The sequence below is a fragment of the Amblyraja radiata genome, chromosome 2, assembly GCF_010909765.2.
Source record: "Amblyraja radiata isolate CabotCenter1 chromosome 2, sAmbRad1.1.pri, whole genome shotgun sequence".
Classification (NCBI taxonomy): Eukaryota; Metazoa; Chordata; class Chondrichthyes; order Rajiformes; family Rajidae; genus Amblyraja; species Amblyraja radiata.
Window position 1 is genome coordinate 26,195,463 of NC_045957.1, and position 14,590 is coordinate 26,210,052.

Here is a 14,590-nt window from a genome sequence, read left to right on the forward strand (position 1 = left end):
GACCCAAAACGTCACCTATTCCTTTTCTCCCAAGGTGCTGCCTGAACAGCTGAGGTACTCCAGCATTTTGTGTCCATCTTCGATATACACCAGCATCTGCAGTTCCCTACACAGAAGGGTGGGTGACAGATTCATAAACTGAGCAGCTTTGGAGGCCATGTCTCCCATGGTTCTTGGTTCTGTACGCGCCCGGATCATCTCATGAAAAACGAGGCACTGGGCCACCTGGCCTTTCAAGCTTATTCTACCATTCAATGGTGTGGAGCCTGAGCCCACATCTCACTGACTTCACTGCCCGACGCCCTTACCACACAATATGCTTCACATCTAATAATCTATCAGCTTATCATAGGCACAAATTCATAGTAGGACAGAGTCATACAGCACAGAAACAGGCTCTTCGGCCCAACTCATCCAAGCCGACGAAGATGCCCCATCTAAGCTAGTCCTATTTGTCCTCATTTGGGCCACATCTCTTAACCGTTCCTATCCATGTAGCTCCTCTGGAAGCTTGTTCCATATACCCACCACCGTCTGTAAAAGTTGCCCCTCAGTTTCCAATTAAAACTTTCCCCTCTCACCTTCAACCTGGTTCTAGATTCCCCTACTCTGGGTAAAAGACTGTGCACTCACCAACTATTCCCCTGGTGATCTTATACACCTCCATAAGATCAGCCCCTCATCCTCCTGCTCTCCAAGGTATAGAGTCCTAGCCTGCCCAACTTCTCCCTATAGATCAGGCCCTTGAGCCTGTTGATTTTCATAAATCTTCTCTGCGCTCTGCAGAGTGGATTGAACCCAGATCTCTGGCGCCGGGAAGCAGCAGTTCTACCCGCCGCGCTGCCCCGCTGGTCGCCTACTGTCCAACAAAACAAAAAACAAACGTAGATCTGGCACTAAACCACCCCTCAAAAAGGATGTGTTCACCCCTAACGTTCCACACTCCCCGCGTCCCATCCGCACACTCCCCCATCCCTCCCAACACACACTCCCCCATCCCTCCCAACACACACTCCCCCATCCCTCCCAACACACACCCACCCGTCCCCCAGTCCTCCCCCACACTGCCCCCTGTCCATCCCCACACTGTCCCCTCTCCGTCGGCCTCACCTGTCCGTGCGTATCCCCAGGGGGTTTCCCAGCTTCGAACCTGACGGCCAGCCCGAAGTCGGCGATGCACGCGGATAGGTCGGTCTTCAGGAGCACGTTCTTGCTTTTGAAATCCCTGCGGAACACAGATAGAGAGAGCGGGGTTGGTTGGGATGGACAGCTGGGACAGTTCTCTGAAGTACTGACTGCTCTCTCTGCCAGAGCCTTGCTTTAATCAATCACACACACAAAGCAAAGGATGGTCCGTGCGGGCCTGTTCGATGCAGCCCCAACCTGGTGGGTGTCACTGGTTAGTGGCCATCTCTCACTGGTCCAGGAATGAGCCCGTTGCTGGCCATTTCAGCACAGGCCCCCACCACCTTGCTGCGTTCATGTGCAGGTCAGTCTGGCTGAGGATGGCAGACTTTCTTCCCCTGACGCGATACAGCGTGGAAACAGGCACGTCCACCCACCCACCGAGTCCATGCTGATGATCATCGACCCCTGTTCACACTCGGTCCACGTTATCCCACTTCCTCATCCACACTCTAGGCAATTTACAGAGGACAATTACCTAACAAATCCGCTCGATCTCTGCGATATGGGAAGAGGAGGAACCCAAGTGATCATATTATTGTCACTTGTGCCGAGGTACAATGAAACGCTTTGTTTTTGCATGCTATCCACACATATCAGTTAATACCACACATAAATACAATCAAGCCAAAGTCAAGTACAATAGGTAGTTAAGAGGAAGATACAGAGTGCAGAATTGTAGCACATCAGTTCCATAGACAAAGTCCAATGACCGCAATGGGGTAGAGGTGAATCGGACGGTACCCTAGCTTACTGAAGGACCGTTCCATAGCATGTGTATATTTCCTTGTTAAGCCTATTGAAGCGAAGGGCGGCGGAGGGGGAAGAGAAAACGGAGGGAAGGGGGGCAATGAGAGAGGGGGGGTGGGGGGAGAAGAGAAAACGGGGGGGGGGGGGGGGGGGGGGAATGCATTGGAAAATCTTTGATAAGACACAAAATGCTGGAGTAACTCAGTGGGACAAGCAGCATCTCTGGATAGAAAGAATGGGTGACGTTTCGTGTCAAGGTTGATGTGGGATGGGCGGCAATATTGCACGGTTTGAAAAATCAGTAATTTCCTCAGAAACTCTTGCTACTTGACCAGTCGCTCGAGCAGAATGGTCATCATATGATATTTGTTCCTTCTCTAAGAATTCCTCCCCCCTCCTCCAATATAAAGATTGATTTGTAAAGCAAACCTTGAAACAAAAAATCCTAAAGTCTGCTTGGTCAAAGCTCAAATGAAAGACAGCCTAGGTTTCAGTGCTGTTGAACGGTGTCACCAAACACCTCCTCACAGTTGTTTAAAATAAAGTGCTCGGTGATTCAAACACCAGCCTTTGGCCTCTACAGATGTATTACACCCTTCCAGGAGGTAGGAGCATCTCTGGAGAACATGCAGTGGCGACGTTTTGGATCGGGACCCATCTGACTCCTGCACTTTGTCCCTACTTTTGTAAACCCAGCATCTACAGTATAGTACCTGGTAGACAGACACAAAGTGTTGAAGTAACTCAGCGAGTCAGACACCATCTCTGGGGAAAAAGGAGGGGATAACGTTTCTTGGTGGGAACCCTTCTTCAGACTGAAAGTAGAGGGGAGGGAACTGCAGGTTCATGATTTTACACACCTCCTCTATAAGATCACCTCTCATCCTCCTGCACTCCAAGGAATAAAGCCCTAGCCTGCCCAACCTCTCCCTGTAGCTCAGACCCTCAAGTCCTGGCAACATCCTCGTAAATCTTCTCTGCACGGTTTCTAGCTTAACACCATCTTTCCTATAGCAAGGTAGGCAAAACTGAACACAATACTCTAAATGGCCCAGTAAACATACCCTGGGAGCTGCCTCTCACAGCTCATGGATTAATAAATCACTTTTATTTATGTTATTATCACCTGAGAAGCAGATATAAAACTATGAGAGGAACAGATAGGGTAGACAGTTATAACATTTTCCCAGGGTGGAAATGTCAAGACTATCGCAACGTTTAAGAAACAATTAGACAAGTACGGATGGGACAGGTTCAGAGGGATATGGGCCAAATGCAGGCAGGTAGAAATAGTGTAGATGGACATGATAGCCGGTGTGGGCAAGTTGGGCCGAAGGGCCTGTTTCCATACTGTACGACTTTATGACTCCAGAAGGTATAATTTCCAGGTAAAAATGGAAAAGATTTAACAGGAACCAGAGGGACAATTGTTTCACACAGAGTGTGGTGGGTGTATGGAACGAGCTGACACAAGGAGGTAGTTGAGGCAGGTACTATAATTGCATTTAAAAGACTCTTGGACAGGTACATGGATAGTTTTAGTGGGATATGGGCCAGATGCGGGCAGGTGGGACTAGTGTAGATGGGCATATTGGTCGGTATAGGCAAGATGGGCCGAAGGGCCTATTGCCGTGACTGAGATGTGCGGGTCAATTATTTTTTCACACAGAGAATGGTGGGTGGTGGAACGTGCTGCCAAAGGTGGTGGTGGATGCAGATATGACAATGGTATTTAAGGGTCTTTAAGACAAGCACATGAATATGCAGGGAATGGAGGGATATGGATCTAACAGGCTTAGTCTAATTCAGCAAAGTTCGCCATTGACATTGTGAGCTGAAGGGCCCATTCATGGCTGTATCGTTCTATGTTCTAAATGCAAGGTGTAAGGTAAAGAGGCTCAAAAATATTAAAATTGCCCTTATTACTAAAGGTGCAGACAGAGAAGGGATGTGGATCACGTGCAGGCAGATGTAATTAGTGTAACTTGGCATCATGTTGGGCATGGACATTGTGGGCCGAAGGGCCTGTTCCAATGCTATACTGTTCTATGTGTTTTGCATGCGAGCCCCGTCAGTTTTAAGTGGAGTAGGCTGCAGCTATTAAGTATTGTATAACGCTCTCAATTTATGAGGGGATACTTGAAACTTTAACCTGCTCGCTCTCCCCTGCTGAGCTAATGGGAGAAACATTTGCAGAGAGGCGACTGATGTGTTGAATGCCCTGCCCCCACACCGTGTAACCAGAAACCGCAGAATGCAGCTCACATCCTCACAGCCTTTGATGCAAACTTCAACAGATTTCCCCCCCAGGTTCACACTGCAGAACCCTGCACAGACCTACAGGTTTAAAGAAAGGCACAAAGAGCTGGAGCAACTCAGCGAGTCAGGTAGCATCGCTGGAGAGCATGGTCAGGAAACGTTTCGGGTCAGGACCTTTCTTCAGAGACCCTTCTTCAAAGCCCACTTGAAAGCATACTGTTGGGTTGCAGCACAGCTTGGTTTTGGAACAGCCCTGCCTCAAGACCGAAAGGAGGGCCAGATGTAGCCCAGTCCATCACACAGACCAGACTCCCCACCACTGGCTCCATCTACACATCACGCTGCCAACATTGTCAAAGACCTGTCTCAACCCGGTCATTCCACCTCCTCCCGTCCGGCAGAAGATACAGAAGCTTGAAAGTGTGCACCACCAGACTCGGGAACAGCTTCTTCCCTTCTGTTATCAGGCTTCCGAACGGTCCTTCATAAGCTAGGGCAGGTCCCGATTCACCTCTACCCAGGCACGTTTTGTGAGTAATTTCTCAGGGTAGGCAGTCAGTCGGTTTTAAAAAAAAATTAAACCGCGCATGCGCAGATTGTTCTCTCCGTAAAAATAAAAACTGTAACAATTCAATTTGCCCAAGGCTTCCAAGTCTCCATTATTCTGAATTACGGAATGGGTGGGGGGTGAAGGGTGATGGCAGGTGGAGAGATGGTGGGAAAAACGGGAGCACAGGGAACAGTTGAATCAGTTGTCATCTTATTGAATGACAACACTTGTTCAAGGGACCAATTGGGGGGAGAGTTCCTTTCACAGCGTGTGGAGAGTCTGTGCCAGGGGTAAAGTTGTGGGGAGGGCAGGAGTGTTGAGAAGGAGGGGGTCGGGGATAATGCCAGTAACTCACTCACTCACCGCTGCCGCAGCACTCCGAGCGCGGAGCCACCGCATTGTAGCCGGGGATAGAAGCAGATCGGGGGGCTGCGAGCGGCCGCCGGGACCCGACAGCAGAACTGGCCGCCACTTCAGCGCCTTCTGTCGGCCTGCTCCCCTCTGGCAGTGCTCTCCGTCTGAACACCTCTCACCTGCCACTCGCCGGCTTTGCTCATGTCAGCCACTTCCCGCAAATCCTTAAATTCCCACAGCCGAGTAAACTCAATCGCGCTGTCGGAATTTAAGGATCTGCGGGAATTGGCTGACATAAGTGAGGCCAGCGAGCGGCAGGAGAGATGTTTTTAGATGGAGAGCTGCCAGAGGTGAGCCAGTGCTGTGGTGGTGGCCGGTTCCGCTGTCCGGCCCGGCGGCCGCTCACAGCCACCCGAGCTGCTTCTCCCCCCCTCCGCCTCAATGCAGTGGCTCCGTGCAAGGAGCGTCGCAAGTGGCATTATCCCGATCCCCTCCTTCACAACATTCGTGCCCTCCCCGCAACTTTACCCCGGGCCAGACTCCCCAAACACTGTGAAAGGAACTCTCCCCCCCACCCCCACACCCAGGGAAATACGGTATTTAAAGGCATAAGGCACCAAGAAATGTACTTACCATTTATCGGGACATGAACTCCATTCTTCTCTCTTTGTTTCCTCAGATACACTTAAAATAATGGCAATCCATATTTGAAAACCCCGCCAAGATACTAGCGCTGCACCTGCGCAGTACAGCAAAGGCAGAATTTCAGCTGCCTTCAGCCCCGCTTGAAATTGACGGCTTCAAGCAGCGCTGACGGCACGTGGGCTGCACAGACCTTCAAGGGTTACAAGTGCTGTGGATGAAAGGCACGGAGAATTATGCCCACCTAAGAGATCGATCACTTAGATAGGCATAATTCTCCCATGCCTTTACTATTTATATTTAGTAATTACCATGTTATAACTTTAGTCAGAGCAGACAGTGACTACCTTGCCTACCCTGATGGCACGTGCCTGCCTCTACACCATTGCGGACATTGGACTTTGTCTCTGGAACCGATGCACTACAATGCTGAGAACTATATTCTCCACTCTGTATCTTCCCCTTTGCTCTACCTATTGCACTTGAGTTTGGCTTGATTGTATTTATGTATGGAATATGTGATCTGATTGGATAGCATGCAAAACAAGGCTTTTCACTGCACCTCAGCACACGTTAGGCTTCAGAGATGCAGCGCAGAAACAGACCCTTCAGCCCGACGAGTCTGCGCTGTCCTAAATTCACCCTATACACAAACACTATACTACATAGGTATGTTCTTCAGCGGCGCTGCAGATCTGTCGCTGCCCGTGTGCGCGATTTTGGCGCCTTTGTGATGGGGGCGGGTTTAAAACGCGATTTTCTCTCGGCTATTCAAATCGAGGTTGTTCAGCCTACTTAGTTGCTGACGAAAAATCGCTGCGAGGTTCGTTCGCTGCAGGTATTTTTAAACTAAATTGGTTAAATTAATTACTATAGTAGGTTAAAAATCATCCTCTAAACCCGCGACCGCCGCCAACGGGACGGATCTCATGTAGGGGACAATGCAAGGTAGGCTGTTTATTTTTACATTAAAAAGCGCTTTTTAAGATCCCTTTATACAAAATGTTATGTTGCGAGTAGCTAATTTGGGGGCCCATTAAATCCCACAGTATTTTTCTGGGCATATGGGGTACAAATTCACCGCAATGGGAACGTTCTAAACCAGCGCGTTCCACAGAGTTCCACAGGATCCCACTCGAAAGCCGATTTAAATGGTCATTAATTTACAGAACACTAAATTCCTTCTATTTGGCCTATAAATTAATGTCTATAAATTGTTTTATTGTGAATTCTTGTCTGAATGTTCTTTGGAGACTTAGGCTATTTAAAAATGTTAATCTTTCCTTAAGAAATGGATAGATGTTTAGATCTAGTAATTGAATTTTGGAATTAGCTACAGTTGGGTAACTAACTAATTATATGCTTTAATTTCAGGTCATCCAAGTAAGATTGTTTAATATTCGTTTCAGAATGCTTCAATCTACAATAACTGAAAATTTCTTTCAGTTCTCTTAATTTTTAATAAAGTTATGGGCTTTAGACTGTCCTCGATCACAGCTTTTGTGTTAAGTCAATGGAAAATCAATAGGGAACAAGATGCTAATTTCCGAGTATGAAAATGGCCATAACTTTTTTAATACTGAAGATATGAAAGTGAATTAGGTGTCAAATTAAACTTCTTTTTATGCTTTATCGGATGGGATAAATTGCAGACTTGATTTTTTTAAATCTCAAAATTTTGTAACATTGCTACTACACATTACAATTTACAATTTTAATTAACCTACAAACCTGCACATCTTTGGAATGTGGGCGGAAACCGGAGCACCCGGAGAAAACCCTTGCGGTCACAGGGAGAATGTACAGACAGCACCCGTAGTCAGGATCGAACCCAGGTTTCTGGCGCTGCAAGGCAGCAACTCTACCGCTGCGCCACCGTGCTGACCCCCACACACGTGACGATAAACCCAAACCTACAACGTCCACCCACAGCGACCCCCACCCTCTCCCCCGGTACCTGTGGGCAATCGCCGGCTTTGGGCCCTCTCCTTTCCACCGAGGGATGTCTTCGTGAAGGAACGATAGTCCACACGCCATGGTCTCGGCGATGTGACCCAAGTCGTTCCAGCTGAGCACGCTCCCCTTCAGGTAGTCCGACAGCGAACCCTGGCACCGTGGAGGAGGAGAGGCAGAGTCAGCACGCCACACGAGCGACGTTTAGTTCACAGACACAGCATGGAAACGGGCCCTTTGGCCCACCGAGTCCACGCTGACCAGCGATCGGCCATACACACTAGTTCTATGTTATTCCCACTTTTCCCATCCACTTCATACACACTAGGAGCAATCGCCGAATAATCTGCTTTCCAAGTAGAAAAACCTTGGCTTCGCCATATAACCTATTTCTGGAAGAAGTTGAACTAAATTTTGTTTAACTGATGAATTAATTGAAAGATGCAACATGGAAACAGGCCCTTCAGCCCATTGGGTTGAACAAGGGTCCATGGCACTGTAAGACAGCCACTCTACTGCTACACCACTGTGCTGCCCTGTACACACATTATTCAGCCACAGACTCGCGATGCACAGCTGAGGTGGGAGGGAACCAGGACGGAAGTGACTGTGCCCTTATTCACCGCAATGCTCATAAATCATAGGAGCCGAATTAGGCCACCTGGCCCATCGAGTTTGCTCTGCCATTCAATCACGGATGATCTATCATTCCTTCTCCACCTTATTAATGAAGAATTTGTCAATCTCTGCTTTAAAGATGCTCGTGTTCAAGAAGGAACTGCAGATGCTGGAAAATCGAAGGTACATAAAAATACTGGAGAAACTCAGCGGGTGCAGCAGCATCTATGGAGCGAAGGAAATAGGCAACGTTTCAGGCTGAAACCCTTCTTCATGAAGGAACGATAGTCCACACGCCATGGTCTCGGCGATGTGACCCAAGTCGTTCCAGCTGAGCACGCTCACCCTTCTTTCTCCCCGCCACCCCCTATCAGTCTGAAGAAGGGTTTCGGCCCGAAACGTTACCCATTTCCTTCGCTCCATAGATGCTGCTGCACCCGCTGAGTTTATCCAGTATTTTTGTGTACCTTTAAAGATGCTCAATGACTTGGCTTCCACAGCTCTCTGTGGCAGTGAATTAGACAGATTCACCACCATCTGGTTAAGTGTTAGATTTTAGATTTTACAGATACAACACGGAAACAGGTCCTTCGACCCACCGAGTCTGCGCTCACCCCGTACCAGCGATCACCCCGTACACTAGCACTATCCTTCTATCCACTATCCACTATCCTAGGGACAATTTACAGAAGCCAATTAACCTACAAACCTGCACATCTTTGGAGTGAGAGGGGAAACCTGAACATCCGGAAGAAACCCACGCGGTCACAGGGAGAACGTGCAAACTCCGTGCAGAGCGCTCATAGTCCGGATCGAACCCGAGTCTCTGGCGCTGTGAGGCAGCAACTCCAGCGCTGCACCACCGTGTCGCCCTAAGCAGCGCAGACGACATTGTAAAAACACAAGAGGGGCAAGCGTGGATCTGGGAGAGCCATGCTGGTCAGGATTACACAGATGGGACGGTGTTATACACTGGTAGTTGTGTGACACCAACATCACGCTTGCTGAGCCCTACCCGTTCGTGGAAGGTAGAGATGAGCCACAGCTCAGACTCGAGGTTGGAGCCGCGCTTCTCAGATCCAATGTATCGCAAGACATTCTCGTGCTTCATGCCAGGCGTGGTGTAGATGTCCCGCTCATTCTGCCACGAAAGCTTGTCCTTCAATTACAAAAGAAAGCGTTAAGTGGTCTCTAAACAACCCTTAATAACATAAACTGCTGGAAACAGGCCAGGCAGAATGTGTGCAGAAAGAAACAGATTCTGTACATGCTATCTGACTTGCTGCACTGCTGTTTTGATTAATTGAAAGATATAGCATGGAAAAAGGCCCTTCAGCCCACGCCGACCAGCAATCACCAATACACTTTTGCATCCACTCCCAACTCACGAGGGGCAACTTTGCAGAGTCCAACTAACCTACAAACATCACACATCTATGGGATGTGGGAGGAGACCGAAGACCGAAGAGCCACGCGGTCACAGGGAGAACGTGCAAATTCCACACAGACAGTATCTGAGGTCAGGATCGAACCCGGATCTCTAGCGCTGTGAGGCAGCGGCTCTACCAGCAGCGCCACTGTGCTGGCAACAAGAGTGTTTCCTTGTCATATCTACCGAAAAGGAAGATTAACATTTTTACTTCCAGGAGCAGCGCGACAGGTTTGCCAAAACAGTGTTCAGTGGATAATATGTTCATAAATTATAGGAGCAGAATTAGGCCATTCGGCCCATCAGGTCTACTCCGCCATTCATTCATGGCTGATCTATATTTCCATCTCAACCCCTTTCTTCTGCCTTCTCCCCATAATCCCCTCCACCTTAAAAATATCTATTGACCTTGCCTCCACAGACGCCTGTGGCAATGATTCCACAGATTCACCACCCTCTGTCTAAAGAAATTCTTCCTCATATCATAAGCAAAGATTTTTTTTAAAATTATTTATTAAATAAATAAGACGATTTACACGATAACAAAAACCAAAACCCGAAGTCTCTTGGACAATCAAGGCAGCTTGAAGTTTGGAGTTGAAGATTGTGCAACTGTATAAAATCCAACAAATAACCTACATTTCTGCAGGGCCACTAATGGTCTTCACAACCAACTGGTGAGAGAATTCAAGACAGAATGAACTGCAGGTGCTGATTTACAAAAAGAAAAGTCAAAATGCTGGAGTAACTCTGCGGGCCAGGCAGCATCTCTGGAGGAAAAGGATAGGTGAGGTTTCAGGTCTGAAGTGTCCCGACCCGAAATGTGATCTATCCATGTTCTCCAAAGATGCTGCCCGAGTTACTCCAGCATTTTGTGTCTCCCTTCAGAGACTTATAGCCTCATCTGCTTCCCTGCCTTTTCATCCAACAAGCAAATATGTGCTCAATCTGAAGTTGGTTGGGCCACATTTGGAGTAGCGTGTACAGTTCTGGTCATCATATTAATTGAATGGATAGAAAAATACAGCATGGAAACGGGCCCTTCAGCCCACCGAGTCCACGCCGACCAGCGATCACCACGTTCCCATTCATTCTATGTCATCCAACTTTTGCATCCACTCCCTACACACACTTGGGGCAATTTTGCAGAATGTACAATATAGTTCTCAGCATTGCAGCGCACCAGTTCCATAGACAAAGTCCAATGTCCACAATGGGGTAGAGATGGGGTAAAAGAAGCATTTCCATAATATTGAGACACGAGGAACTGCACATGTTGGCTTACAAAAAATGATACAAAGTGCTGTGGTAACTCAGTAGGGTCAGGCAGCATCTCTGGCAGAGTCTTTGGCTCAATAACATTTAGCCAGAGGGTGGTGAGGGTGATTAGCCAGCGAACTAGTGTGAATGGGCGATTGATGGTTGGCATGGACTCAGTGGGCTGAAGGGTCTGTTCCCAAGCTGTATATTTCTCTCTCTAAAGGTGGGATAACATAGAACTAGTGTGAATGTATGATCAATGTTTGGTGTTGACTTGGTGAGCCGAAGGGCATGTGTACATTATCTCTCTCTCTCTCTCTCTCTAAAAGCGGGATAATATCAAAGTTGTGTCAGTATAGATTCTGTGAGCCGAAGGGCCAGACTCCATGTTGTATCTCTAAACTAAAAATAGAACTAGTTTGAATGGGTGATCTTTGGTCACATGGACTCGGTGGGCCTAAGGGCCCGTTTCCAAGTTGTATCTCTCCAAGTCACCACCACCTGGTCACCGGAAAGGCTTCCCACAAATGGTCAAGGATGTGTTTGCACGTTTCTCTCACCTGGATGGGGAAAACCTTTACAGCCACATAATCGTTCATCAGCTGTGCCTTCCACACACAGCCAAAGCGCCCCCTGGCTTTGATCTCCAGCAACTGCAGGGGCTTCAGACCCACCAGGGGCGATGGCGACGGCAGGCTTGGGTCCTGGACGGAAAAGCAGACAAGTACACATCCGTTACACACTCCAAATCGCAGCGCACAACACGTTAGATTCAGGCCATGATATTAGATTTTAGTTACGAGATACAGAACAGAAACAGGCCCTTCGGCCCACGGAGCTGTTAGGCAGCAACTCTACCACTGCTCCACTGTGCCGCCCAACTCAACCTAGGCCTCAGCACGCCCCTTTAGTTTAGCTTAGATATAGTGTGGAAACAGCCCTTCAGCCCACCGACCAGCAATCACCCCCATACACTAGCACCTTCCCACACACTTGGGACAATTTGCAATTTTACCAAAGCCAATTAACCCACAGAACCCGCACGTCTTTCGAGCGCGGGGAGGAAACCGAGGCAAACCCATGCAGTCACAGGGAGAAGGTACAATCTCTGTACAGACAGCACCCATAGACAGGATTGTCCTCGGGCATCTGGCGCTGTAAGGCAGCAACTCTACCGCTGCACCACCGTGCTTGGTCTCTTCCCTCAATTTCCTCCATTGACGGAAGGAGAAGGAAGGGAACCTTGGTGCGCAGTGGCACCATGGTAGAGTTGCCGCCCCACAGCGCTGGAGACCCAGGTTCAACCATGACCACAGGTGCTGTCCGTGTGGAGTTTGCACATTCTCCCTGTGACCATGTGGGTTTCCTCCGGGCGTTCTAGTTTCCTCCCACAGCCCAATGGCGTGCGGGAATGTCGATTAATTAGCCCTCTGTAGATTGCCCCTGGTGTGTAGGGAGTGGATGGGAATGTGGAATAATATGGAACTTGCGTGTATGGGTAATCAGTGGCATGGACCTGGTGGGCTGAAGGGCCTGTTTCCATCCCTCTTTCTCTAAATACAATCAAGTCAAACTCAAATGCAATCGGTAGAGCAAAGTGGGAGATACAGAGTGCAGAATATATTTCTCAGCATTGTAGCTCATCATTTTCACAACCATAGTCCAATGTCCAGGATAACTGGCTTTGGTAAATTGGAGTGGATGAGAAAATGGGATAACCTGGAACTAGTGTGATGGTCAGCGTGGATTTTGGATTAATGCAAATGGTAGCTTGATGGTCGGCCTGGACTATATGGGCCAAAGAGCCTTACTCTGTGCTACACGCAGACTGTGGGTCCATTAACATTTGTACAGATGCGGCATGGTGGCGCAGCGATAGAGTTGCTGCCTTACAGCGCCAGAGATCCAGATTCGATCCCGACCATGGGTGCTGCCTGTACGGAGTCTGCATGTTTTCTCTGTGACCGCGTGGGTTTCCTCCGTGTGCTCCAGTTTCCTCGCACACTCCAAAGATGAGCAGGTTTTAAGATTAATCGCCTTCTGTAAATTGTCCCCAGTGTGCAGTACTAGTGTACGGGATGATCGCTGCTCGGCGCGGACTCTGTAGGCTGAAGGGCCCGTTTCCACTTAAGTCTAAAGTCTAACCTTTAACCAGATGTGAAATTCATTGCATTGCTACAGACGGCTGTGGAGGCCAAGTCATTAATAATGTTTAACGTGGAGATTGACAGGTTCTCGATGAGTAAGGGCGTCAAAGGTTACGGGGAGACAGCAGGGGAATGGGGTTGAGGGGGGAAAAGATAGATCAGCGGGCGGTACAAACCTCGTTCAGGTCCACATGACCGTACGGCGGCTTGCGGTGCCGGTACATCCAGAACGCCAGCAGGATGATGACGGAGAGCCCGGTGATGGGGAGCAGCGCGTACACCAGGATATTCAGCAGCGATGGCGTGGGTGGTGGAGGCTCAAACACAACTGCGGGCAGAACAGGAAGGGGGCGTCAGCTCCTGGGTACAGTCCCGTCCCTTATTCCATTCCCCCACACCTTGGGGTACATTTCATCCTCCAATCACTCCCGTGACCTCTATCCACCTCATAGAGAGGTCACTACTTCAATACAATTCCATCCACTATTCCATTCCCTCTTCACCTTGGGATACACTTCGAGGTCAACACTTGGTTACAGTTCCGTCCAGCATCTCCTTCCCCCCCTCATCGCAGAGGTATATCTCTTGAGGAGGTCACTAGGATGTCATTCCATCCACATTCCCCTCCACCCCGCACCTCTGTACATCTCATGGAGGGGTTACTAGTTGGATATAATCCCGCGCCCCATTCCACCCCCCCCCCCCCCCGCACCCCAGGCTACACTTCATGGAGAGATTACTACTTGGATATAATCCCATTGCCCATTCCTTTCCCCTTCATCTCAGGAGTACACCTCACTGGGATATAATTCTGTCTCCATTGCCTTCCTTCCCTACCTTGGGGTACACCTCATGGGGGGTTCAGCACATGGTTATGGTCCCATCCCCCATTCCCTTCCCCCTTTACCTCGGGACAAACCTCACTGGGAGGTCAACACTGGGAGAGGGTGCCATCCCCAAATCCCTTCCCCCCCTCACGCACGCACGCACACACACACACAAGACACCTTGCGTCCACACAAACCACAGCCCCCACTGGCAACAACGCAGCTGCAACACGCCACACCTACCTTCTGGTACCGTCTCCGGGAAGTGGAAAAACTTGTCGTTGCAGTAGTTGCCTTCACAGCAGCAGAAGAAGACATGTGGGTTCTCCTCCGTGGCGACGCACTCCACTCTGCCAGAGAGAGAGAGAGAGAGAGAGAAAGCAAACAGGCCATCAATCACACACTCTGCTCCAGCCCCACGTTCATAGGTGGGGCCCACCATCAGTCGGAGACGCAGACCACAGCCCTCAAGGTTCATTACACAATCCATTCCCATTACACACGTTGCTGTTCTTTGGCCAGGGAATTCTGATGAACGGTTTAATTACTTAATGAAGCGTGGCCCAGCAATCAACCGAAGATGAAGACAGCACGAGTTAACTGTTGGAGGCTTGAG

The 14,590-nt window shown here is 49.1% G+C and overlaps 1 protein-coding gene across 2 annotated transcripts in view; it reads right to left on the bottom strand.

Moving 5' to 3' along the window:
• Positions 1-14,590, bottom strand: part of acvr2b (activin A receptor type 2B) — a 78,519-nt gene that overhangs the window by 8,720 nt on the left and 55,209 nt on the right. For both annotated transcript variants that reach the window (XM_033043804.1, XM_033043813.1), the window contains exons 3-8: positions 14,218-14,324; positions 13,324-13,475; positions 11,561-11,704; positions 9,327-9,470; positions 7,698-7,846; positions 1,111-1,225 (exon numbers count right to left, since the gene is read on the bottom strand). In XM_033043804.1, coding sequence (XP_032899695.1) covers positions 1,111-1,225; positions 7,698-7,846; positions 9,327-9,470; positions 11,561-11,704; positions 13,324-13,475; positions 14,218-14,324 — 811 coding nt within the window. The remainder of the gene's footprint in view (positions 1-1,110; positions 1,226-7,697; positions 7,847-9,326; positions 9,471-11,560; positions 11,705-13,323; positions 13,476-14,217; positions 14,325-14,590) is intronic.